The sequence below is a fragment of the Chenopodium quinoa genome, unplaced genomic scaffold (assembly GCF_001683475.1).
Source record: "Chenopodium quinoa cultivar QQ74 unplaced genomic scaffold, ASM168347v1, whole genome shotgun sequence".
NCBI classification, from domain to species: domain Eukaryota; kingdom Viridiplantae; phylum Streptophyta; class Magnoliopsida; order Caryophyllales; family Amaranthaceae; genus Chenopodium; species Chenopodium quinoa.
The window spans coordinates 42,162-67,957 of NW_018742529.1; the positions used below are offsets into that span (position 1 = coordinate 42,162).

General features: G+C 35.4%; 2 protein-coding genes and 1 long non-coding RNA gene across 3 annotated transcripts; all 3 read right to left on the reverse strand.

The window, feature by feature from the left end:
• Positions 1 to 3,502: 3,502 nt before the first annotated feature.
• Positions 3,503 to 5,795, reverse strand: LOC110720047. The gene is made up of 4 exons (XR_002511251.1): positions 5,302 to 5,795; positions 4,338 to 4,766; positions 3,862 to 4,035; positions 3,503 to 3,740 (listed from the first exon to the last, which is right to left on the reverse strand). It is a non-coding gene; the product is annotated as an uncharacterized LOC110720047 (long non-coding RNA).
• Positions 5,796 to 13,246: 7,451 nt separating this feature from the next.
• Positions 13,247 to 17,655, reverse strand: LOC110720044 (uncharacterized ATP-dependent helicase C29A10.10c-like). Its single transcript, XM_021899050.1, is given in 9 exon segments — positions 13,247 to 13,402; positions 13,509 to 13,646; positions 13,648 to 13,893; positions 13,999 to 14,191; positions 14,320 to 14,581; positions 14,753 to 15,077; positions 15,175 to 16,458; positions 16,581 to 17,132; positions 17,557 to 17,655. Coding segments are annotated over 9 exon segments (3,255 nt in total).
• Positions 17,656 to 18,288: 633 nt separating this feature from the next.
• Positions 18,289 to 20,240, reverse strand: LOC110720046 (proton pump-interactor 2-like). The gene is made up of 4 exons (XM_021899051.1): positions 19,917 to 20,240; positions 19,244 to 19,429; positions 19,065 to 19,163; positions 18,289 to 18,954 (listed from the first exon to the last, which is right to left on the reverse strand). The coding sequence occupies exons 1-4, from the start codon at positions 20,238 to 20,240 to the stop codon at positions 18,793 to 18,795; spliced, it is 771 nt and encodes a 256-aa protein (XP_021754743.1). The 3' UTR covers positions 18,289 to 18,792.
• Positions 20,241 to 25,796: the final 5,556 nt, after the last annotated feature.

The window sequence follows — 25,796 nt, forward strand, 5'->3', positions numbered from 1 at the left end:
GTATGAAAAAATTGAACAAGTAATTGAGATTTAGATATTTAAGTTTAATAATTCAAAGGTTGAATTAGGACTTGCAGATCACGACAAGAAATAATTAGTCAAGGATTAGGAAGCAATTATTTATAATTCAATAAAGCTTAATTTCACACAGTGTGTCCGGGTTACTCGAGTTACTCGGCAGTGGTTATTCAAGTTACTCCTGATCGAGTAACCCCTGTAACTTCTGACTAAGTAACCCTCAAGTAGCCCCTGACCAAACCAACCCTTGATCGAGTAACTCCTGACCGAGTACCCGAGTAACTCTTGACCGAATACCCGAGTAACCCTTCAAATAAACCCTGATCGTGTAATCCCTGATCGAACCCCTCAAATAACTCCTGATCGAATAACTCGAGTAACCCCAGCCACATATAAAAATTTGCCAAATTGCAATGTTGAAATTTGAAAAGGACTTTTCCTAAAAATAAAATTAAAATGAGGGTATATGAAAAATGAACACCGGTGTCATTTATATATATACGGAGTATTTTTTTTTTGAAACATAGGTGTCATTTATATAACTGCCGACTATATCAATCAAGAAGGCTAGGGCATAAACAAGGTACTCAGAAATCGCAACCTATCGAATTAATGGCGTTTGAAATTGAAGGTACTATTCTTTATACTAGTATATGAAATTAATCGGTAGAAATTATGTTGATCTTTAATTTGATTATTATAATTATTGCTATATTATTAATTTGTTGTTAGTTTGTTACATACAGAAAATAAAACATCAAATGACCAACAACCGATTGCGTTGGTTGAGAGATATTTGGAAGCAAACCTAAACATAGCCAAGGAATTAAGAGAACAACTTCGTGAGGAAAAATCACATTTGCTTCCAAAAATACGATCCTTAAAGGTATTTACTCCCTATGTTCCTTTTTGTTCTCAAATTTTACGGCCTCAAATAACGTGCATTATACATTGAAAGGATTAGAACATGTTGTTTAAGATGCACCTTTAATTAATATAAAAGGGTTCGATCATATTTTTGATTGTTTGTAGGAGAAAGTAAGAGTATTAAATCAGAGCAATGTAGCTCCTGGTGATAGCGGTAGTTGGGACATCCTGCGCACCCGCAATATTGAAAAATGCCGAGAATTGCTTTGGAAGCATTGGCCTGAAACCATTGTAAGCAATGCTAAAAAAATACTTTGTATTATTTATTTTTGTTAGAATTAGACGAGAAATATTTAGATCCGATCAAATTATAACTTTTAGTTTTCTATACTATACTTAAGTTTGAATAAAACTTATATATGAAATTTCATACTTGAATAATACACAATGAGAATATGAGATGGAGATTAGTAGTTTTCTACTCCTTACCTACAAAATAAATATTTTATGTATTCACTTCTAACTAACTACTAAGAGTCCGGGATATCTCAGGTGGTTAGAGATATCACCTGCCCTTGTGGTGATTAGTGGGAATTAAATGAGAATGATGAATTTAAATTGGAATTATGCATGGTGTTTAATTAATGAAAATTGTTTAACATGTATGGAAAAGGGAAAAAGATGATGAAATGTTGGCGCATACATTCATTAAATAATATACTAGTAGAAGAAAATTGATTCCAAATAAGAAGAGTTTTTGAACCTTTATTAATCGTGAAATAGGAAGAACAAAAAGGATTGGAAGGAGTAATTCCAAATAAAATTCAAGTATTTCAAACATATTTCTACAATTATTAGCTACTATATTTATCTCTACTTTTGCCTAAATTTCCTTTGTCTTTGTCTTTCTACCATATACTTCGGACTTTGTATATACGGAGTAGTATAATTACGAAACAATATATACATAAATAGATTATTTACATAATCTATCAGTTACCATTAATGTTGTTTGTATGGTTGTATGACTTGCTTGAATTGTATCGCCGAGTGCAGAATGAGGACCTCGAGGAGGAATCGAACCCGGACATAGAGTTGCTTGAAATCTTGGAAAGAATTGAGAAATTGACCGAGCAATTAGGTCATGGCAAGACCAATTGGGCATCGGAAAAACAAGTCCTCAAAGAGCTTGATCATCTACATAGAAGGAGAGAGTTACTTGAGCCCGAAATTAAACAAGCTAATGCTAAAATTCCGAAACCAACAAAAACATACGAGTATTGGCACTATGGATCTAAGTACGATTTGAAACGTATAATTCGTGTAAGATTAAAATAAACTCTCTCCTATGTTGCCATATACATAACCAATTTTGAAGTTATAATAATCATCAGCTTAATCTTTTGATTGTTTTGATCATTTGATAATAATTTTAAGTAACTAAGAATGTTATCTTTTTTTTTTTTTTTTTTCACTAAGTATATTGTGCCTATTGTTGTCTCAACATAGGAATCTTTGAAGGAAATCAGAAAAAAATATCCATATTTTTGGAATCAACAAAAACAAAAAGAACACAAGCAAGAAATTGTTCAAATAGAGAAGCAACTTACACCACTTGAAAAGAGATTCAAGGTTGTGAAGCAAAGGGAAGAAATGACCACTGCATTTATTTTAAAACTTCAAAGCCAAATAAAGGAGGTATTAATGCTACATTATACTCCATCTGTCTCTATTTGTTCTTGTATTTTAACTTTTTTGTTTATCCATATAACCATATATAAATTTAGGTTTTCCCCTATTGATATGAGAGTAATTTCGCAGGTTGATCGAAATGATGAATATTGCAAATTACAAGACAAGGTCCAGGAGTTTGCAAATAATAAAGATTGGAAATCACTTGAAGAATTGCCTATCAAAAGTGTAAGTTAGTTAATAAGCAAGCTAGTACTCTTCGGGCCTGTTCTATTCAGCTTTATTTCAGTTCACTTTAGTTCAACTCCAATCAGTTCAGTTCAGTTCCCAATTTCCTTATCTCATAAACAATTCGTTTCAGTTTAGTTCAATTGTTTTCAGTAAATCGGAACAAACCCTTCTTAGGCTCTAAGTACTCTCTCCGTTCATATTAAACACGTTTTGATTTGTTTTTCGTGTGTATATGTTTAGATTAAGGAGTTCATTTCTAAATGGAGACGCGATGACACATTCAGAGCTAACTATACACGAAGCATCCAACAATCCCTTGCCAATTGAGGCTTGAGTAGCGATGGGAGACTGCTACCAGTCCCCTCAGAAATGATTGCTTGATAAATTTGGGAGAAAAGGGTGTGATTCTAGTGCAAGTTTATTATCGTGTGACATACTAATTCTATAAATCTCATATATTAGACATGTTTAACTGTTGAACTTATTTGTGATCTTGTTAGATACGTATTAATGTGTACATTTAAAATATCAACTTTTTATGATATTAATTATTGAAATTATAGTAATTGAAATTATGCATTAACAAACGTGAAAATTACAGTGTTGCAAATAAAAACAAATGGAAGAGTCGAAGAAATACATAAACAAGAATAACTTTTGCTACTAAATATAGTGTAAAAAAGTACAAACTGTACTAATAAGTTGAACTTAACACAATTTAGTAAAAAAAAGTTTGAAGTACAAATAATAATTTTTCTTGTGAAGTTTTAATCTTGCTGTTAAATAAATTAGCTTCTAATTGATTATCATGTTTCGTTGTTTCGATCTCCATGACTAAGCTTCAGACCTTCAAGTGATAGCATCATACTTCTTTGACAATTTGCTCCAAACAGATTGTCTCTATACTTCCATTGAGACATGAATTCGTCAAACTAATCTTGTTCATGAAGAAAACACAAAATATATAGTGATGTTTAATATGGGATATTGTAATTAAATTACCAAGCAATATATAATGACCATATTATATGTCATATCCCTCAATCCTCATACCTGATCATTAAGCTGCTTCTCGGCTGTTATAATGAATTCGTTCACCTTTGCTCTCTTTTGGTTAATTTTAGCTAGCTTTTCTTCCAAAGACGTAATTTCCTTTGCTATCGCAACCTTATTTCGTTTCACTATTCTTTCTTTCTCTTGTCGATTTTTCACTTCATTCAAACCCTCCTATAATAGACATATAAAATCACCAAATGTTAAATTAAAAATGGTACAGGGTACTTTCTAGTGTCTAAGAGAAATAAAACACTTATTAAAAAAAACGGAGGGAGCGTGAAGTAACTAATTATTACTAGTAGCTAAACAAGTAAAGGACTTGTACTCGTAAAGGATGATAATGTAATTATGCATGTTTTGAAGAAAACAGGATTCCAACACAAGAACTAATATGCCAACAACTTGTAACTATGTACTAATAATAACAAAAAGAAAAAAAATTATATAAAGAATTTGGAAGTTTATAATCTTACCAGAATAAGGTGTTGTAGTTGTATTACTTGTACATTATTTCTTGTTGTTTTGTCATGTTTATAAAATTTCTCCTTTCTTGTTTGTAATTCTTTAAACTCGCTAATTATCCTTCTTTCATTGGCTATATTTTTACTCCCATGAGTAAATTGATAGCATAACTTTTGAATTTTTTTATCAATGTTTATAGACTCGAGTTCTGGTTCCAATTCTGGATCCCAATCCTATCAATAAAACATAGAAGGTGAGCAAGTATGTCTGTATGTGTAACAATATACAAGTATATGCTTTCAATTCATTTTTTTTAATTACTTCAAAAAAAAAAACACATCATCTCTAATTTCAATTCTTACGTTACATTCAAGAAAATGAATCCTTATACCGTGCACACTATTCCATCTCAACTCCTTACTTTCTTTGAGTATTCTATCCTGCAAGCAAAATTACATATTACTATATCAGCGACTAATAATAACTATAAATTCTTTCAAATAATTATAATAACAATAAAGGTTGCCATATCTTACTCCGCAATTAACAACAATCAAGCTAGCTTAGAAAATAGAAACCGGTCAATCAAAGACGTAGAGTAGCTTAATGGTAAGCTACTTTGATGTCGAGCTAGGAAGTTGGTTTATTAGTACTACCTCTATTTCAATTTATTTATTTATTTATTTTTTATTTCAAGTAAGATACGGGGAGCCGCCTCCTATCACAGGAGGAGGGGATGAGGTTTGAACCCTCGTCACACGGGTAGGGGGGATGGAGGGACTAACCACTCCTCCATCTCCTAGATCCTCCTAAAAATAATTTGCAACGGTTTAACATAAAATTTGAGTAGAAAATGTTTAATTGTTGTAAATAATTTGAAACGGATGTAGTATTTGAGATAGGTGAGTCAGACTTAAATACATGTGTATACATGAAATAAAAAAAATGTTCAATTTTATTGATGCATGTACATACCTTCATATTGCCTATTTCATCCAAAATGATACTTTTTTCCTTGTGCAATTTATTGGTTAACTCCTTGGCCCTCTGGATTTTTGCTTTCAATGCTGAAAATTTTACAAAATAAAGTTGATGGAAGTTTTTTTGTTGACTCGTTACTATTATGTAGTATTTCTCCCCTTCCTCTTCATCTCTCTCATCCTTGTTAATAATCACGCTTTTTGCAAGAAGATTGCTAGTATTTTTTGGCTTTAACGAAGATTGAATAAGGTTAGCTTGAATTTCTTCCATTACGAATATGATTAATGGTAAGATTGATGATAAAGAGAAAAATTTTAAAAAAAAAATTAAAATAAATAAATTAAATTAAGGTGAATATGAAATGGGGAATGACGGCCTAAGGTTGCCTTAGAAACTTATATAATCCGTGAATCAAGTGAGATTTGTAGGAACATTATTTTTGTAGAGAATAAAATATGTTTTCTACTAAAAAATTGAGAATATCTAACTCTAATAAAATGAATTGATAATGTTCAATGTAACTAAGGGACTGAGCTGGGACTTGCAGTTCAAGGCAAGCAATTAAGTCATTAGTCAACGATCTGGAAGAATTAATTTATTCTTGTAAATCATGAAGAATCAAAAGCAATTTTTTTAAGGGATCGACCGAATGAGCTACCAAGTTGCAACGACCATCATGTGTAGCCACAAACGTGAGAGACTACTCCCTCCGTTAGCCCCTTCCTTCAATTTTTTACGCTTTGACTATTCTTCTCTTACAAAAAAAAATTCGCCACACATGAAAAATACTTCATAAAAAGAAACAGAGGGTATATAAATATATTATGTATAATATTGGACACGTATCTTATTATCATTTATTACGGCTCATTTACTTTTGAGGGTTTTTCTTACTTTCTTTCTAAATAACAACACTCGAAGTGTCTAAAATAATATAACAACTAAGTAGGGTTTACTTTTGACGACTTTGATTATTTAATTCTAGGTGCATGTGATTGTTACATGACACTACACATTTAGCAAAATATGCTTAATTATTATATTGTTTCACGGAAAAAAATTTATGTGAACAAGTTACATAATGTCACGAAACATGAAATATAGCCTAGTATATAATGTGCTTAATGCCGTAGTTACATTACATATCAACTAATATTCTTTTGTACAAGTGTGATGGTAACCTTGGACGAGGCACAATTTATAGAGGAGTGGCCATACAACTAACTACTCCTGGAATCTCTGCCATTGAAATATCTTCTGGCTTAACTTCACTTGGTGTGCATCAGTCAAAGTGTTGTAATAGATGACCTAACATCAACGTAACCAAATTTATGCTCATTTGTGCACCCATGCATATCCTTCGACCCGCTCCATAGGGTAACATACTAAAATCATGACCCATTGACCCGTGATGTCTACATCATCGTCTAGGAATCGTTCAGGTCGAAATTCAAGTGGGTTGGGCCAAATGTCTGGGTCACGAGCGACGGCCCGAACATTTACAAGGACAATTGTTTCTTTAGGAATTTCATAATCCTCAATCTCGAGGTTGGTATTAGTTTTATGCGGTAGCATTAAAGGGGTGGTTGGAGGGACTTCATTTCTTACTTGAAGCTAAATTAAATAAATATCTAAGGCTTAAAATAAAGATACTTCTATGCTGGGCATAACAAAAGCATATGTAGTAGCTAGGACAAGCGTTATATAGAAAAGCCTAACTTTTGTTCACATTTGTAATCTTTAGCATTTTCGTATTGTTCTAAAATTTAAGATTGTAATTGGGCAATTCTTCGGTGAAAAGGGCTCCCAAATAATTCGCATACCACCACGTAACGTTGAAGCACTGTCACAAGACCACAAGTGCAAACTAACATCTATTTAGAAACTAGTATAACCATATACTGTTGATAAGTATATTAGGTGACTCGTACTTCGTAGCTTTGTCCGCCCGATCGGGCGGACATTGCCCGGTCTGACCGGGCGGAAGAAGAAGAGGTGCCTGGCAAATTCGTTGAAGAAACTGCTCTCGCGCCCGACCGGGCGAGCCTTCGCCCGACCGGGCGAGCCTTCGCCCGATCGGGCGGACATTGCCCGGTCTGACCGGGCGGAAGGGGTTTCTTGAGTACTTCGGTTGTTGGAAAAGATGTGCTCTCGCGCCCGATCGGGCGGGCCTTCGCCCGATCGGGCGATCTGGGTTTTCAGCGGTTACGAATTTAATATTTATCTTTTTTGTGATATTGTAACCTAAGTATATTCTAATTAGGAGTCAATACTATATAAACTTCCTATTATTATTATTAGGGTGATGGTGAGAGAAACACAAGAGAGAGAATACTTTGAGTGATTAAGTTCTTCATTGTAATCTTTGTGATCTTTGCCAGTTTATAGTGAAATCATTCGATCTCGGTGCCCGTGGATGTAGCTATCACATCGATAGTGAACCACGTAAATTCTTGGTGTTGTTCTTATTGTTTGCATTGAATTTCTTTATTGTTTTCTTGTTTGTTTTCGACCTTTGCTTCCGCTGTCGCACAACAATTGGTATCAAGAGCTCAGGTTCAATCCTTGGAGAGTTTCTTGAAGATAACAATGGCAGGAGATTCAACAATAAGAATTGAGAAGTTTACCGGGAAAAATAGTTTCGGGCTATGGCAAATTAAGATGAAGGCTCTGTTAAAACAACAGCAGATATGGCGTCCGTTGGCTCCAAAGAGTACTACTTCGGAGTCAGGAGACGGACCGACTGACTCGCAGTTAGAAGTTATGGAAGAGAAGGCACACTCTACCATATTACTTAGTCTTGATGATCAAATCATCACGGAGGTTGCTGATCAGGAAACGGCGGCTGGATTGTGGCTGAAGCTGGAGTCATTGTATATGACTAAGTCGTTGACCAACAAATTATTACTGAAACAGCGGTTGTTTAGCCTCCGGATGCAGTCAGGTACTTCCTTACGGGAACATCTAGAAAAACTTAACTCTATTTTGCTTGATTTACGTAATTTAGATGTTAAAATTGATGATGAGGATGCTGCGTTGATTTTACTTGTATCTCTACCGTCTAGCTTTGAGAATTTTGTAGAGTCTTTTGTTGTTGGTAAGGATTCTATAACCTTAGAAGAAGTGAAGGCAGCACTTCATACTAGGGAACTCAGAATGAAAGCTACGAGTGATAATGGGGATAATGGTAGTGGGTTGTTTGTTAAGTCCGGAAAGTCTAAAAAGAATAAGGGGTTTAACAAGGGGAACAATGCTGGGTCGGGTGCTGGAAACGGCAAGGATGGATCTAGTAAAACTACTACTAAAACATGTTATTACTGTAAAGAACCGGGTCACTTTAGGAATAATTGTCCGGTGAGGAAAAACAAGTCCCAGGCTGCTGTAGTTGAAGAGAAACCGAATGAGAGCTATAATTCAGAGGAAGATTTAGCATTAGTCAGTTCTGCTAGGTCTGATGATTTATCTGATAACTGGGTTCTAGATTCGGGGTGTTCGTTCCATATGTGTCCACGTCGAGATTGGTTTGATACATATGAACCTCGCAATGGGGGTATGGTTATAGTCGGTAACAATGCTCCATGTAAGGTCACAGGTATTGGTTCCATGAGGTTGAGGACTGTTGATGGGCGGAGGTTAACTTTGACTAATGTACGGCATGTTCCTGCTTTAGGAAAGAATCTGATTTCATTGGGTACCCTGGATGACTTGGGGTACAATGGTGTGTTTTCAGATGGGGAGTTGTGTATTTTCAGAGGTTCTGAGTTGGTACTTAAGGGTATCAAAAGGAACACCCTCTATGTTTTTGAGGGTGTTACACTGCCTAGTTCTGCGGTTTGCGCATCTGTATCTCACCAGGAGATGACTAAGATTTGGCACATGAGGCTTGGTCATATGGGGGAGAAGGGGATGCAGCTATTGTCCAAGAGGGGTCTTCTATCCGGGGTCAAGGTTGCCAACCTTGAATTTTGTGAGCATTGTGTGTTTGGTAAGAAACACAGGTCAAAGTTCAGCAAGGGTGCTCACATTACTGATGCAGTGCTCGATTACATCCATTCAGATTGCTGGGGTCCATCTAGAGTTGAAGGTATGGGAGGTTACCACTATTTTGTGTCATTTGTTGATGACAAGTCCCGATACACATGGCTTAGGTTGCTTAAGTCAAAGGATGAGGCCTTCAAAGTTTTCAAGCAATGGAAAGCTTTGGTGGAAAATCGACAAGGAAGGAAGATCAAGAAGCTACGAACGGACAATGGGCTAGAGTTTTGCAAAGACGAGTTTAATCAGTTCTGTGCAGATGAGGGTATAGGTCGGCATCATACTGTCAGGAAGACACCACAGCAGAACGGTGTAGCAGAACGGGTTAATCAGACACTGCTAGAGAGAGTTCGATGCATGCTCTCTAATGCAGGGCCTGGGAGGAGGTACTGGAGTGAAGCTGTGTTAACAGCTTGTTATGTCATTAATAGGGGTCCTCATTCTGGAATTGATTCCAAAATTCCGTTTGAGATCTGGAGTGGTAAGTTGCCTAATTTTTCGAATTTGAAGATTTTTGGTTGTGTTGCTTATTATCATGTTATTGAGGGTAAGCTGGATCCACGAGCCAAGAAGGGGTGTTTTGTTGGGTACGGGGATGGTGTGAAGGGGTTTAGAATTTTTTCACCTTCGGAGGGTCGGGTCATTCTTAGTAGGGATGTTACTTTCGATGAAAACACCATGTATTCAATTAAAAATGCAGAGATTTCAGATTTGAGAAGGGAAGGAGACAATTTATTACAGACAGATGGGGTACTTGAGGTACATCAGTCTACCATTGCTGATTTACCTCGGGTACAATATATTGATGATGATGCTGATGTTCCAGTGCCGGGTACTCCTGAACCTGAGATTACTCATACTCATTCTAACTCTGGGGATGAGGTGGAGCAATCTAATCAGGGGTCATCTAGTCAACCTGACACCATTCTTGAGATGCCTAAACGAGTTATCAAGAAGCCTGTTAGATTGATTGAAGAGATGGAGGGAAGAAATTGCTGTGTTGATGCGATGACAGGTTATGCATTGAGTGTAGCTGATGATGTAGAGTCATTTGAACCTGCCACATATAAACAAGCAATTAGTTGTAGTGAGTCTGCGCAATGGCTTGCCGCAATGGGTGAAGAGATGCAGTCTCTTTACAAGAACAGAGTGTGGGAACTGGTAAAGGTACCGGAAGGGAGGAAGCTTGTGGGTTGTAAATGGATTTACAAGAAGAAAGAAGGGTTGTCGGAAACTGAGCAAATACGTTTTAAGGCTAGGCTAGTTGCTAAGGGGTTCAGTCAGGTAGAAGGGGTTGATTTTGTTGAGATATTCTCACCTGTGGTTCGACATACTTCTATCCGTGTGTTATTGTCAATTGTAGCACATTTTGATCTTGAGCTGGAGCAGTTGGATGTTAAAACGGCTTTCCTTCATGGCGATTTGGAGGAGGAGATTCTGATGAAGCAGCCCGAAGGATTCGAAGTTCCTGGAAAGGAACACTATGCCTGCAGATTGCTAAAGTCATTGTATGGACTTAAGCAATCCCCCCGACAGTGGTACAAAAGGTTTGATTCTTTTATGGTTTCACAAGGTTTTGACAGGAATTCATATGATTGCTGTGTGTATCATAGTAAGCTGGATAATGGTTCCATGATTTATCTTTTGTTATATGTTGATGACATGTTGGTTGCCACAAAGAATAAATCTGATATTGCTAGATTAAAGGAGATGCTTAACTCGGAGTTTGACATGAAAGACTTGGGTGCAGCTAGGAAGATTTTGGGTATGGAGATCTACAGGGATCGGGCTAGAGGTAAGCTTTTCTTGACTCAGAAAAGCTACATTGAAAAGATTTTGTCTCGTTTTGGGATGGAAAAATCGAAGCCTATAAGTACGCCAACTACTGTTAGTTGTAAGTTGTCTTTGTCTATGTCACCTCAATCAGAGGAGGAGTTGTCTTATATGTCTAGAGTTCCATATGCAAACGCGGTTGGTTGTTTGATGTATGCTATGGTCTGTACTAGGCCGGATATTGCGCATGCTGTTAGTGTTGTAAGCAGGTTTATGGCTCGACCTGGGAGGGAACACTGGCAAGGGGTGAAAAGGATTTTTCGCTACCTGAGAGGGACAACTGATATTGGTCTTGTGTACGGGAATGGTAGGGAATGCTTGGTCACTGGGTACAGTGATTCTGATTATGCAGCTGATGTGGATACCAGGAGGTCTGTGACTGGTTATGTGTTCACTTTGGGTGGTTCTGTGGTTAGTTGGAAGTCTACATTGCAGTCATCAGTTACGTTGTCAACTACTGAAGCTGAGTATATGGCTTTAACTTCTGCAGCTAAGGAGTCTATTTGGCTCAAAGGCCTAGTAGGTGAACTGGGTATTGCACAGGATTTTGCTACAGTGTATTGTGATAGTCTAAGTGCGATTTGCTTAGCTAAAGATCAAGTACACCATGATCGGACGAAGCACATTGATGTCAGGTATCATTTCTTGCGTACTGACAAGAGGATTAAGGTGAAGAAGATTGGGACTGCTGACAACCCGGCTGATTTCTTCACTAAGCCTGTTCCGTTTAGCAAGTTTAAACATTGCTTAGACTTGCTAAATATTGATTACTACGTGATGTAGTAGGCCCCTGAGGGGCGAAGTTGGGGAGCTCCTGGTGTAGGTGTGTTGGCCTTAAGGTGGAGCTTGCCCGGGGCTTGTGATGCAGGTGGAGCATTATGAGTTGTTATACTTGGAGACGAGTATGTGATGGGTCTTGGTTGAAGACTTATCGGGATGTATGGCTTATGCATGAGTCCTGCATCGGGTTTGGCTTGAGATGTTTTTTCACTATGTCTTGATGGGGTTGTTTGCTGACTACGAGTTCTCGTCAAGGTGGAGATTGTTGATAAGTATATTAGGTGACTCGTACTTCGTAGCTTTGTCCGCCCGATCGGGCGGACATTGCCCGGTCTGACCGGGCGGAAGAAGAAGAGGTGCCTGGCAAATTCGTTGAAGAAACTGCTCTCGCGCCCGACCGGGCGAGCCTTCGCCCGACCGGGCGAGCCTTCGCCCGATCGGGCGGACATTGCCCGGTCTGACCGGGCGGAAGGGGTTTCTTGAGTACTTCGGTTGTTGGAAAAGATGTGCTCTCGCGCCCGATCGGGCGGGCCTTCGCCCGATCGGGCGATCTGGGTTTTCAGCGGTTACGAATTTAATATTTATCTTTTTTGTGATATTGTAACCTAAGTATATTCTAATTAGGAGTCAATACTATATAAACTTCCTATTATTATTATTAGGGTGATGGTGAGAGAAACACAAGAGAGAGAATACTTTGAGTGATTAAGTTCTTCATTGTAATCTTTGTGATCTTTGCCAGTTTATAGTGAAATCATTCGATCTCGGTGCCCGTGGATGTAGCTATCACATCGATAGTGAACCACGTAAATTCTTGGTGTTGTTCTTATTGTTTGCATTGAATTTCTTTATTGTTTTCTTGTTTGTTTTCGACCTTTGCTTCCGCTGTCGCACAACATATACTACATATACTCACTTTCATTTAGAGTTAATAGTAAGTTAGTAACGTCCACAAGCAAGATGATTAGTGCTTATATAATCGTTTTATCACCAAAATAATATCTAGATTATAACTTCAATAATTCAAAAGCAAGTCTATTTAGCAGCCTTGTGATTTTGTTTTCTATAGATTTAGAACCGACTCCACTTGTTTCTGCAAAAAAGACCAGGTAACAAAAGATTAAGGAGGTAATCAATAAGCATGTATCCAAAGAACAACAAAATTTTCATGTAAAAAATATATTAATGGTCAAATTTTAATTATAAGAACAAAGTAAAAACAACGCCTCACTCTGATTTGAAGATGTTCAAATGTATACATGTAACAATACACATAAAACGACATACAGAGTTATAAAAATATATCTGAGCTTGAGTCTTCTTGATTTTCTCTTATATTCATAGCAGCTAATCGATTTGTCAAGCAACATTCAGCAGTATCAGCTATAAGAGTACTATAAACCGTGTACGACGATTGAAGTGACCATGACATCGGTACAACCAAGTTCTTGTAACATATAAACACAAGTATATAGGCCAAAAATAAGTATGACATTGCCTCAAAACATACTGTATTTGCGAAAAAAATATACTTCGTATATAATAAGGTATACATACCCTTCAAAACTTTTGTACTTGCAACGATTCATGAAGTTCACAGTAAATCTTCCAAACAGGACACTAAGATTTTGAGCAAGATTAGGAATCTTGAAAGTTGGTAATACGTCCCAAACCTTGATAACTTGTGTGTAAATTAGATTTTTCCTTAAGAATGTCAACAGTCCAAGCAAGAGCTAGCTTCTCATCAACCTTGTATAGCTCCAACAATTCAGTAGCCGCGCCATAATCAATGCCGGCGACATTCATCAGTAGTTTCTCATCAGAATTGGACTGACGCCAGCCATCAGAGATCTTGTGCAGCATTTCCTTAACTCGCTTTTGTACCTCAATGCTGTTTATGCTTGATATAGAGATCCTAAACTCGTCACTAAACTTAACCTGCATATAGGCATATATCTAGTTTAATACTCGATTTTAACAGTCTGTACTGCCCTTTTTTTCCTGAGGATATATTACAGCCAGACTATTACTGATGAAACTCACCTTCCATCTTGCTTTCTCAAGTTTTAGATACCGAAAAAAGTTGGGTTTACCGGCTAATGTAGCTTGGTTAAAGTCTGTATCATCATCTGCATTATAAAAACACCCTAAAGTTTTGGCATCGAACACAAGGTTCTTCCACACCGATCCACTATTGCCTAAAGTACTCCCGCTTCCAACAATCCACAGACAGTACCTACATGTTTTATACCAGAATTGAACCAGAGTAAATAAAAAAGCTATCATTAAGTTTACAGTCTAACAAAGTAAAGTACATTACTTGATCATGTTTTCGGAAGCTAGAATATCTGTAGTCAGACGTACCTTGCCCTGGTGAGAGCTACATTTGTTCTCTGACAATTCGAAAGAAACCCAACTGATCCATTTCCATTGCATCGAACAGTTGAAATTATTATGATATCCTCTTCACCACCTTGAAATCCATCAACAGAACGAATATTGATACAAAAATTTTCCTTATGTTTTATGTATTTCTTCCCGAGTTTTTCTTGAAGTAAACCTACTTGACCCTTGTAAGGTGATATTACTCCAACAGTCACCTTCTTGTTTGTGACGCGATAATAGTCTGCATACAGTGGCGAATCAAATAAATAAATCGATCTAATATAGGTATGCACATCAAATTCTCATGTACACAATCTTGCAAGTAAAGGAACATATTATTTTTACAAGTTATTAGTTTCGACTAAGCACCGTGTTATTTAAAAGTGGCAAACTAGCTTAGATTGAATCATACCTTTAAAGAGCTTTGCAATAATATGATCAATAAATGCAGCCTCCTCCAAATTCCTTGGGCTATGTCCTTTGAAGAAATTCTCCTTTCCATTAGACACATTAATGAAAGAATATGATCCATACATAGCTTCCTTAAGAAAATTCTTTGCATAGCTTATTTCTTTGACATTTGGTGCATCTACAATCTTGTTCTCATAAAACTCTTTATTCGGAAATGAGCTTATTGTAGGATGCATCCTGTACTGTATGTTGAGGAGGTGCTTCTTCTTCCCTAGTGTTGCGATCCGTTGGAACAGGCTCCTTCCATAGTTCATCTTTTCCAACACCTAAAATAGTGAAAATTCTGAGTTTTACAGGTTAAAAAAGCAGGGGAATTCTAAGCAGAAATATGTAATAGTTGTGTAAGAACATATAACAGCTGACCTTGCTCTGAACCATGGCAGGGAGTTGTCGATCATCGCCAAAGAGAATCGCGACTCTAAGGCCAGGAATTTGTAAGGGAATGGCTGACTCACATTCTTTAAGCTGTGCAGCTTCATCTATGACCACCATCTCAACTCGAGTTTTCACTTTAATCGAGCTTGAAGCAGTACAGAAGATCAAACGCGCATTTTCTAAGCAAAATTCCTTTATTCCTCCAGTGATATTAGGCTTAGGAAATCGTTCTTGAAGCAAGTTCAGTACAGGTAAGATTTCTTCCTTTTTTGTCAGAATCAGTTCAGAGTACTGACAACCATTTTTTCTAGCATATTCGAGCGTTGTCCTAAGTAGATCAACAAGCTTAATCATCTGTTTCGCCACATCTAACGGTAAGCATGATGTTGGTAAGTGAGTACAGAGATTCTCCGCGCAAAATACTAATTGATTAGCTAAAGAGCAAAACTTCTTTCTCACAAACTCCTCAAATGTCAAAACTTGTTCAGTCTTTGTTACATCATCACTAGCTTCACCATCCTCTTTCGAATGCTTATCTTGGAAATTACCTTTTCGGCTCTTCCTGTTTTCCTTCTTGCTCGCTCTCTAGGACTGATCAATAATTTCCTTCCATTTCTTGGTACGACTCCTTGCCCCTTCCTCTTTGTCTACACTCGCGGCTTCCACCTTAGCACCACATACATTTTCATCACCACTTCCATTACTCTCAGAATCCTCATCTTCCTTATCACTATCATTCTTTTTATTATCCGGTACCAAGTAAGAATTATACAAATCTTGAGGGTCTTCGAGCAAAGATATCATCGATACCAGACTGTAAGTCCAACCTTCAGTAGGTTTAAGACATTCATCAATGATTTCCATGCGATCTTTAAGAAATATGTCCTGGATATCCTTGTGATCATTGATCTTCATTCTTTCCTCATTTCCGAACAAGACTATTTCTCCCATTCCATAAGTGTCGTAGACAAGGGACTTAACGAATAGCCTCATAAGCCTCTCAGCAACCTGAACTACTGCTATATTTGTAGGAGCACAAGTAAGTGTCCTGCACTTTAGCTTAAGTTGTACAGACAGAAGAGAAGCAACTGTTTTCGTTTTTCCTGTTCCGGGTGGACCCCAAATCAGCTTCACATTGTACATTTGATGCAGACATTTTCTCAAGGAAATACTGCTCAGAACAGCTTCTTTCTGAGACTCATCTAATCCGAGTGAGCCGGTTAGATCAGACAATCTTTCATTTGATATACATAAGGAACAATCATCATCGACCTGATTTGATAACCACATATCTTCAATCAATTCCAAGGGAAATTAGAAACATCGATTTATTAATATAAGTATCAGTATCAGCTTCAGAAAAAACAGGAAAAAAAACAGGCCTGTTTACTTACAGAAGGGTTGTATTGCAGCACCTTCTGAATCAGGCCTAAATTCGCGCTTTTAGGATCAGTATGTAGTGCAGCCCATATTCTGAGATTGGTTGTCATATTCATCAAGTAAGTAACAAAAAGCCTCTCATTCTTTTTATTCAATCTCTGACGATCAATACATTCTGATGACAGTATCTCGATTACAGGTGTAATTTCTTCAGTCTTGGAAACAAATGCAATATGAACTGATTTATCAAATCTGATTAAATCTTGAATACCTCTAGGCCTCCGGTTTGTTATAGCAAATATATCACCAGATTGTGGCTCGTAGTAATGTCGATTATTATGTTTTTCAGCATCTGTTATCGCTTTGTTAAGAATGTCATAGATGAATCTTTTTTTAGAGGGCTTGTAGTGCTTGGACAACCAAATGTGTGATATCTCACACACAGGGGCTTGAGCAACTGATTCCACACCGGAACAGTATTCAGCGCGAGTCTCTTCTATAAGTGACATCTTGAATGAGCTTAAGTAGTGTGTACTAGATACGAAAATGTCTGGTATTTTCTTAACCTGAAGTTTATTATGAAGATTGAAAAACATGAAACAATTATTATACATATTCTCATAAAGATAACAGATTATCATTGAACTTGAAGTAAATTAAACATGTTATAATGCATAAGTAAGTAGCCCACGAGACTGGAATTATATATAGGCTTAATTATATTCTAAAAATTCATTGATTTCATCTAAGGTATAATGTAACTTTAAATATACTCTCTCCATCCTAAAATGAGTAGAAACCTTAACTATACGGATTACTATTATTACATCTAAACCAATAAATTAAAACCATGCTATGAAAAATGTTTTTACGGAATTGAGGGAGCAAAACAAAGTGGCGATAAGATAACATTATAATACACAAAGTTAAGCATAGGATAGGCACGCACACACAAACACGTACACACGAATATACCAAAAGACCAAGTACAAAAAAATAAAAAGACCGAACATCTTTGATTGACCAAGAGAACACCAATTCAAGAAGTTGTTTGTCAGGGCGTTTATCCTTTTTTGTAGACTTCTCCATTTTTTGCTATCATCAACAACAGACTCGTAGCCTAGGGGATATCAAAGAACTTTTCAATTTCTGTTTTTTTTTTTTTTGAAACTTACTACTTTTCAATTTCTGTTGTAGCTTTGCTTAGGAATTCTCTCAATTGAATCAATTTAACCATTATCTTCAGTAAAAAGTTTAAATATTAAAAAAAAAATAAAAAGGGTTAAGAAATTAAAATTATAGGTACTCCGTGTCAACTTCCATATAAGGCCTTGTTTAGTTTAACTTATTTTTACTTGTTTCAGAAAAAATAAGTACATCAGATCAGAAAAATAAGTTCAGATCAGAACATTGTTTTATGTGCGGTTTTTTTATCGCTAAATATTCTTAATTTCGTAATGAAAAAAATTGTGAAAATTACATATTAATAAACTACACATTATTATGAATCTAACAAGATCCCACTTGATATATTTTTCCTTTATAAATTATCGTACACTTAAGGTCAAAATTTGGTCAAATCAGACAATCAGATCAGACCAGATCAAATCAGTAAAAATAAGGTGAACCAAACAAGGCCTAAACCTTGATAAGAATTAAGAAAACTAGAGTCTAAAGGCCAAGTACATACGCATCTAGTTATTGTACTTGTACAAGTTTGAGGTTTTTTTTATTTTTTCTCTTCTTTCTCTAAGTTTGTATTAAGTTATGATAGGGTGTTAAAGATGTTATTGTTTAAATGTATGCAATAGAAGTAGTGCAAGATTGAAACAAGAAAAACAAAATTAAACAGAAGGAATACAATTATATATACGAATAAATAATACGGAGGGAATACAATTAGACAAATAACACTTACGGAGTGGAGTACACAGTACAGACATTATAATTTTTCCTTCCACCAAAAAAAGAAGGAAAAAAAAAATTTCACTACACTCTTTGATAATTAGCTTATTTGGAATTGGATGTTAGAACATCACAAATTTCAAAATTAAAGGAGCACTTTCTTCAAAATCTTGATCTTCTTAGGCTTAGCTTAAGTGCTTGTGTTAAACTCCTTTGGGTGGACCACGTACTTGTTGAAATGGTGCGACACGGCCATATAACATAGATGCATGCGACCGACTTTATATAAATCAAGTTCAAACCCGATACCAAAGTTATTAATTAAATTGTGCATGTACTTGAAGCTATTATCATTTCCGATGGATCCAACAACATTCTTCCATCACTACATAAGTCTCGATTGGCAAGGGATAGCTCAATACTTCTTATATAATTAGCTCGAAATTCGTCGTCATTTGTCCATCTAGACATGAACTCTTCGATCTAAACATGTATATATACAAGGAACGAACAAATTAAATCACAAATAACTAAAACATCCAAGGAAAAAAAAGGTAATTCAATAGCTAAATCTTTATTTAAACAACACTAACCTCTCTAAGGGACAATTTTTCAAGGGTATCTAATTTTTTCTGTGTTGCAAGCTCTTGTGCCTTCTTTTGTAATTTGCAATATCTTTCATAAAGAGCAATCTGCCATAATAAGCATAATTATTTTATAATTAGTCATTAAGGTAATTTGATGTAATAATACTAAGAAAATATACATATACCTGCTTCTTCACTTGGATTTCAAGAGCTAAAAGGCAATCTTTTGTTATTTGTTCCTCTTGTTTTAAAATGTTGTGTTTATTCTCAAGAGATGAAATCTGTTTCTCTAATTCAACCATTTGTGGTATGCGCTGCATTTTTGCAACCTTCTCTTGTTCTTCAAAATCCTTAATTTCCTTCAAACATCTCTATGTTGAGACAATGAGAAAACTTCATGTCAATGCAAATTTATTGTATCGTCATGCCATTTGTTTATAGCTTAATCCAATTCAGATAGCAAACTAATACAAAAACTTAGGCTATTTACCCTATTACTTATTTAAGTGCAAGCCAAAAAATAAGTTTAGATTAAATCAGATCAAAATGAAGATAAGTGTTGAACATACTTTATTGTGCGTTTTTTATAGCTATATATCTTTAATTTCCCAATAAAATATTTATGAAAAATATTTGTAATTTATACATTAATGTATAGTACAAATCTATTAAAACTCCGTTTGATATTTTTTTTCCTTATATTACAGTTTAGCTTACATATAAAGTCAAAGTTTAGTCAAATTAGACAATTCAATCACATCAGATAAAAAAAAAAAAAAATCAGATAAACAAAAATAAGGTGATCTAAACATAACCTTAATAAAGTGAATATGTTGGTTATTAATAAGAAAAACTTACATGGAGATGTTGTTTCAAATCATACTTATTCATAGAACCATAGTACCAATTGTGACGAGGTCTATGTATTGAAAACGGAATTTTAGATTCTGCTTCTTTAATTTTGCCATCAAGTAACACCTCCCTCCTTTGGAGATGCTCAAGCTCTTTCAAGATTTGTTTCTCTTTCGCCCATTTCATCTTCCCATGACCTAATTGCTCAATCAAACCCGGAATTTTCCTCTTTATTTCAACCAACTCTATCTTTGGGTTCGATTCTTTTACCTCTAGGCTTTCATTCTGTATATATAAGTACTCAATAAGCCAAATAACCATGTACAACATATCTTATGGCAATTAGCCAATTATCATGCAAGAAAGTGGCAAAGGTAGAATTACTTATATATATATATTTTGAAATATGAGTAGAAATACATGTAGAATTGTTTGTAAATAGCTAGCATGGTAGAAAATATGGATGTAGATTGAAATCTATTTAGAATTTATCTAGTTATTTTTCTTCAAAAAAAAAAAAAGAATTTATCTAGTTATTGATGATGAAAGATTGTAAATGTTAATAAATTTTGCAGTTAGCCTAATCAATGAAGAAAGTTATATGATTTTTACGTACCAATTCCACGTTTTTTTTTAAATACATGCCAGTTGTAATTAGCTAATAAATTCAAAGTATAATGCTAGTTTAAACTTATAACACACAATGAAATTATTGTCAACGACATGCAGAAATTGTACAATATTAATTTCTAATTGCAGAAAATGTATTTAAGGATTTAATCCTCTATTAAAAAATAAATTTTTAAAATGGATATAGCAATCAATTAAAACATTTTGATTCTTCCTCAAAAAAAAAAATAAAAAAAATAAATAAAAATAAAAATGATTCATGATATTGATTTATAAAATAAGTGTGAGCAAGTTAAAGAATTGAAATTTATAATTTTATGCATTAACTTACTACTCTTTCTGTTTCTTTTTATTTGTTAAGAGTAAAAAGATGTATTTTGTTTTGGGTAGTGTGAACAGCTAAACAAGTCAAAGAATTGAAATCAACCAAAAAAAAAATTGAAATGCTTACAATGCTTTGAGGCCAATGCTTGTGAAGAAACTCTCGACCGGATTCAAAACTTTGAATTAAACTTTCGAATTTGTAATTTCTTGTATGAATATCTAATCTCAAGGATTCTAATTTATCCTGCATAAAATTTATTAACTACTCATTAGTTTATTACTTAGCTTGTATTATTATACTAATGTATGAATCTTGTACTCGTATTAAATACTATTGTATGTCTCTAGCAATGGGTGAAGATTGTACGGTATGTATCGTAAATAAATTAATCCTATTTGGAAATTCAAAAATTAAACGATTTATACATGAGGTACCTCTTATGTTTTCAATAATTCATGGGATTCCCACATATTTCTAGAAATTCATCATCACGAACCTTTGAGGTTTGATAAGATGTTATGAAATACCCTTATTGAATCCTAACACTGTTAGTTCTTTCCTTTTTCGTTTTAGAGCAGTTCAATTCACCTTATTTTCACTTATTTCAGCTCTAATAAGTTCAAGTAATTTTAGATAAGTTCAGTTTAAAAAAAATAAGTTTATATTAATTAGTACAGTTCAAGACAAATAAGTTCTGATAAGGGTTACCTAAGTTCAAATTACAACTAAAATAAGTTTTAATAAATTCAAATTAATTCAAATAAGTTCAGATAAGTAAATAGAACACACCCTTAAACATCTACACATCAATTTTCAAACCCTTAAGATATAAAGTTTCCTAAGCTAATTGAGGCACCAATTATTTTTGCTATTTAAAAAAAAAAAAAAAAATCACTCACACACAAAAAGATAATGATGATTAGGGATCACCAAACCATGACTAGATACAAAAATATAATATTGATGAGTATACATGAGCATTAAACTTCACCAAACCATGACTGGATACATTAGCTAAGAATTAGGCCCATTCACTTCACCTTATTTTTGCTGAACTGAAATTAATATTACTGAATTGAAATTATTTTTACTGAACTGAAATTATTTTTGCTGAATTGAAATTATTTTTTACTGATTTTTAGTTATATTTCTTCTTTTAAATTACTGATTTTTATTGAATTGAAATTATTTTTACTGAACTGAACTTATTTTTACTGAACTGAAATTATTTTTACTGAATATTATTTTTTTAAGGTGAAGTGAACAGGGCCTTAGGATCGAATATCTTTGACTATCAAGCTAAGGTTAATGAATTAATTAAGGGATTACAATAACTAAAAAAGATAATGATGATTTGATCAAATCCTTTACAATAATATCTAAATTAACTTGATATCAGAAAGTGAATTATAAGATTTACGCACCTTTAATAGTTGTATTTTATTGAGCAAGCTTTTACTCTTTGCTTCGATCCGGTTGAGGGACTTCTTGGTGGCATGTAAGTTGATTTGCAAAACAGGATCTGGAAAAAATCTGTTTATTTTGGCCATGTAGAATTGATGAACCACCTTCATCGATCGTTTATTATCATCACTATCACCTGAATTGAATAATTATTTTTTTGAACCAAAAGCAAACAATAGTCAATATATTTATACATAAACATTACAATTGGTACGGTTTTGTATATAATGGTTGTATTGTGTACACCTGGCTAAGTCAGGCTATACAGAGTATACACTTATTGACTTATTGTATTTTTTTTTTTATTTATTTTTTTTTTATTGAAGAAATGTAATACACTATTTGTAGACACATTTTTTTTTTATTTAAAGAAGAAATTAGTATCGTAGTTTAACATACCTTCAAATGCCATTGGTGTCTTGGTGATCTCTCAAACTTTCAAGCTTTTTATGCCTTAGTCATCTCAATTGATTCTTATTTATATATGCGTGAATAGATAAATCATTCGAAGAACTGGCTGAACTTGGAGTTCACGGCAAGCAAATTAGTCAACGAACCATTTAATTTTTTAACTATTTTTTCAATCTCCAAATACACTTTAATACATGGACTTTTTGTCAAAAACTACCTAATAAACCCAGATTTTGTGAGAAACTACCTAATAAAAATAAAAAATTGTACGTAATAAACTACCTTTTTTTTTTTGTACTACCTATACCGAATTTTCACCGTTGACCAACCTCAAAACACTGTCGAAACCACCACTTTCATTCCCAAAACTAACATAACTTGCTTGAAATAGCCTCCACCACACCTAAACCTCCGGTCAACCCCAAAAACCACTATCTCGAATCACTAATCTATCTTCACCAACTCGGAATATCTTCTAACCACCCCGAAAATAACCTTACCACCTTGAAAACCAACCCTCACGGTGGTTTCGGGGGTGTTTTAAGGTGAATCAACGTCGTAAAATTAAGTCAACGGTGGAAATTCGATCAAATGTAGTATCTTACAACATTATACTTCTATATCTTTTATTTGGTAGTTTCTTACAACATTTTTTTTTATTAGAAAGTTTCTCACAAAATTTAGGTTTTATTACGTAGTTTATCACAAATACATAAATATCTCTAATCTAATACTTTCTTTGTTCCACAAAGATAAAATTACGCATCCCAAAGCACATTTTATATGTTAAATATCTATAATTATATAATATTAAAAATTATAAAAAGTTGATATTGTGAAAGTATTTTACGAGACGAATCTGACAAGACCCCACATGACTATATTTTAGTTTACGTATAAGTCATAATTTGTGGTCAAACAAGTATGATGAATAGTGTAAAAATCCAGTTGTTGCAATATTACGAGAACGGAGTTTTTTCCAAGTTTTTAGAGAGCCATTAGGATTAAATTTTTTTAATGCACGAGATTTGTAATTTCTTTTATAATTAAATAATTCAAATGTAGCAAAATTGGGGAATGAGATTTTAAAGTTTAAATTAATTAAATATAAAATATTATCTTTTGAAATTAAAATTTTTATTTAAATATATAACGAATGAGAGGAAATTCAATATTTATTTTAAAATAATAATATAAAATGATATATTACGTAGTACAACGAATAAAGTAACAAATCTTATGACATATATACAAAAAATATTTATTTAATATTTTTTGACGGGATAAAAAATATTTATTTAAAAAAATACAAACAAACCGTATATCGTACGAGCTTCATCTAATTCTATATAAATAAAATTGGTAATGATTTAGATATTATCTTTGATGAAGCTAAAGAACTAGAGATGGAAGTGTTTAAAGTATGATAAAAGTATAAAACCAAAAGAAAGAAGGTATGGTAATAATGGTAAGTACAAGTTTAACATGTGTGTATTGTTTCGGGGTTTTCTGATGTCCTGTGGGAGAGTTACAATTCCGAGACTGGAACCGGACGCCTGTACCTGCAAAACAAACGGATGCTCCGGATGATTGGAGATCCGCCTCCAACGGTCAAGTTAGTACTTGATTAAGGAGTAATTAATGCGGAAATTAAAGTGATTGGGTCTCTCTAGGTGAGAGAGTTTAATGTGTGTAATCTGCGTAATCTCCCTTAATGAGGATTAAGGGAGGTATTTATAACCTCGGGAAACGTGCCAATCTAGGTTTAGGTTAACCTTGGGCTGATTGGGCTTCCCACGGAAGTTGGGCCTAGGTGACCGGTTATCCCATGTGTCAGGGGAAGGACACGTGTCGTGTCGTAATTGGTCCATAGTGGACAGATCATTGCTTGACACGTGGCAGGCTCCTATTGGCCCATGTGACGGACACATGGCGGAACCTGATTGGTCCACTTGTCAGATGGTGATTGGTGGGGAAAAATCCCCTAATCATTTGCCCCTCACAGGTAGCACGTGACTGGTCGCGTGTTACCTGTGACAGGTATCGCCCTGTAACAGGCGACGGCCTGCTACAGGTGTCACTCGGCGAGAGGCCGAGAGATTCTCCCGCCAAAATTTTGAATTCTGGAAGTGACCCTTCGCCTTCTCACTTCGCCTATATAAAGGAGTGTTGACTTCGGTCATTTTCACACTTGAAAACTTTGTGAGAGAACATTCGGACCCCTGAACTGGCTCTGACATTTTGGACCCTTTCTGCCTACCGCCTGCTCTGACAAGCCGACTGCAAAGGATTTTCAGAACTTCATCAATCGTCACTCGTTCAGGTAACCGTCGGTTCTCTTACTCTTAATTTTCTCTTTACTTTAATCTTTTTTTGAAATGGCACCACGGAAGCACACGACACGACCTAGGTTAGTGATCAGCCGGTCACCGGGGACGGCTGAATCTAGGACTAGGAGTGCCGCCTGCCCTTTTCTGGACCCATCTTTGCCCTTTATACAAAGTCCGACTGTATCTGTGTCTATGCAGAGCATGATGGCCAGAACAAAAAAGACTGCCAGGATCTCAAACTCAGACGGCTCCTCCCACAGGGTGCCGATTAGTGAAACATCTGACCAGGCGCCAGATGTGGAAGTGAAACAAAGCGGCTTGAAAGCCGGCAGTTCTGAGGGAGGAGTCAAAGTGACCCCTTCCCATTTTACAGTTGACAATTCTACATTCTCTCCTGCTCCTTTTAAAGGAGAGGAGGCGGGCCCCTCCGGGAGAGGGGAGGAGTCGTCCTCTTCGGACTCGTCAGAGGACGATTCCGAGTCTAGCTCTTCTGGCCATGCTTCTCTTGACACAGAAGAGAAAAACAGTCGCCTACAAGAGGCGAGGCTTTCTCACGCAGTTGAGAAGGGGGACGATTGGGCGGAGCCATCCGCCTCTCACCGAGAGCAAAATACCCCCTACTACTGCACGGTACCTCGGGGCCGGATCACAGCCATGCAAGAGAAAGTGGAGAGCTTTATCGCAAACCACACAATGGGCCCCGGCTTTTTAGTGTTCGTGCCGGAT